At 60.9% G+C, this 1,471-nt stretch overlaps 1 protein-coding gene across 1 annotated transcript; it reads right to left on the bottom strand.

Annotated features, from left to right (window-relative positions):
- Positions 1-431: 431 nt before the first annotated feature.
- On the bottom strand, positions 432-1,223 carry LOC120674673 (MAP7 domain-containing protein 2-like). The gene is made up of 4 exons (XM_039955811.1): positions 990-1,223; positions 743-911; positions 561-673; positions 432-479 (listed from the first exon to the last, which is right to left on the bottom strand). Exons 1-4 carry the CDS (start codon positions 1,221-1,223, stop codon positions 432-434), a joined length of 564 nt encoding a protein of 187 aa, XP_039811745.1.
- Between the last annotated feature and the right edge of the window lie 248 nt (positions 1,224-1,471).

Genomic DNA, 1,471 nt, shown 5'->3' with positions numbered 1-1,471 from the left:
AAATTTGTGGTTGTAATACCTCTGGACTCGCCTTCGTGCGGGGTATGCTTGTTCAATCCAAAACCGGTGGTTGTATCGGGACGTTACCCGACAGACCAATGATTGTTCCGTTTGAAGTGCGTTTGAGCCGGTGTTGCCTTTATGGTGATGGCTAGCACACTTGAGCCGGGATAATTCAGGTGGTTTTGCCACAGTTGGCTTCCCACTCAGCGTCCGAGCAATCCTCCGGGATACCGTCTCCCACAGGATCCAGGTCCGCCTCAGGGAGATGGGTCTTCACAAGACCCAGGGTGTGCTGCACAGCATCCTTGGAGGCTCCTCGGATGCAAGCCTCCCGTCGGCTGCGGGACGCCTCTAGCCTCTCAGCCAGGCTCTCGGCAGTAGCCACGCCCTCGGGCTCAAAAGCCCCGAGCAGTGCCTCCAGGGCCTACTTAGGCGATCCAGCGTCGCCCGGCCCTGCGCCACTTCCTCCCCCGCTTCTGCAAAAAGCACCCAGCTGGGTCAGCCCAAGCTGACGAACACGACAACAAGAACACGGCGTATGATCTCCGGGTCATAACTTTCCGAGCCTCCCGCTCCAGGCGAAGCTTCTCCTCAGTGCTAGCCTCCCGCGCTTCGGCCGCCTCCCGGAGCTTCTGTAGCTCCTCGTTGGCCTTGGTGCAGGCCTCCAGCTCTAAACAAAAGCAAGTCAGAGACCAAATAGCGCACAAAGAATTCGGAAGACGCGACCCCGACTACATACCGCGCTTCTCCTTGCGCAGAGCATCCTCGGCCTTGACCTTGTCGGCCTCCAGACGGCGGCTCCTCACCTCCAGCTCGGCCACCTTGGCCTCGAGCTCCGCCACCCGGCCAAGGGCGGCGCTTCCCCTGGCCAGCTCCTGGGCGGCCTGCTCGGACATATCTACAAGAGCCTGGCAAAGGCACATGCGTTACGTGGCAACAACTCCAAGAACAAGTTGGCTTCAAAACAAGAAAGGTAGGGGACTTACCTCGACCCATTCATGGGTCAGCTTGGCGCACTCGACCATGTGGCTGCCAAGTGACTCATTCTCCTTGGGCTTCCCCCTCGCTAGCGAGGGCCTGATCCCTTCCAAGGGCTCGGCTTGGGCCTTCTCCGCCTCGATGGCCGGGACCTCGACAGTCCTGACCGCCTTGATGGCCGGGACATCGAGGGCCCCGACTTGAGCATTCACCGCCCCTTCGTCGCGGGGCGGATCCTGCATCTCCACGTCGCGGGGGAGGGGGTGAGACCCTGTTGCTGGCCTCCTCCTCCCCCTTCTTCTCCCCCTCCTCGTGGCGGGCTCCGCTCCTCGCCGGGCTCGCTCGTGGTTAGGTCAGCTTCGGGGCATCACTGGAACCGCCCTCATTGGACGACTCCTCCGCCTTCCTCTTGGCGCCGCTGAGCGTCACCCTCCTGCAACAACAATGAAGGCATTAAGAAAGGACTCCAGAAAGCAAAATCCAAGACTGA

The sequence above is a fragment of the Panicum virgatum genome, chromosome 5N, assembly GCF_016808335.1.
Source record: "Panicum virgatum strain AP13 chromosome 5N, P.virgatum_v5, whole genome shotgun sequence".
Taxonomy (NCBI): Eukaryota; Viridiplantae; Streptophyta; class Magnoliopsida; order Poales; family Poaceae; genus Panicum; species Panicum virgatum.
The sequence above is the reverse complement of the archived record's forward strand: the minus strand, read 5'-3'. Positions and strand labels throughout refer to the sequence as shown.

What these genes read in the sequence shown, in the direction of transcription:
- LOC120674673 (XM_039955811.1), bottom strand. Translation starts at nt 1,223, where the DNA reads ATGCAGGATCCGCCCCGCGACGAAGGGGCGGTGAATGCTCAAGTCGGG. An exon ending in TGACCCATGAATGGGTCGAG is followed by an intron (nt 912 to 989) that starts GTAAGTCCCCTA and finishes TGCCTTTGCCAG; the next exon opens with GCTCTTGTAGATATGTCCGA. An exon ending in TGGAGCGGGAGGCTCGGAAA is followed by an intron (nt 480 to 560) that starts GTTATGACCCGG and finishes TGCTTTTTGCAG; the next exon opens with AAGCGGGGGAGGAAGTGGCG.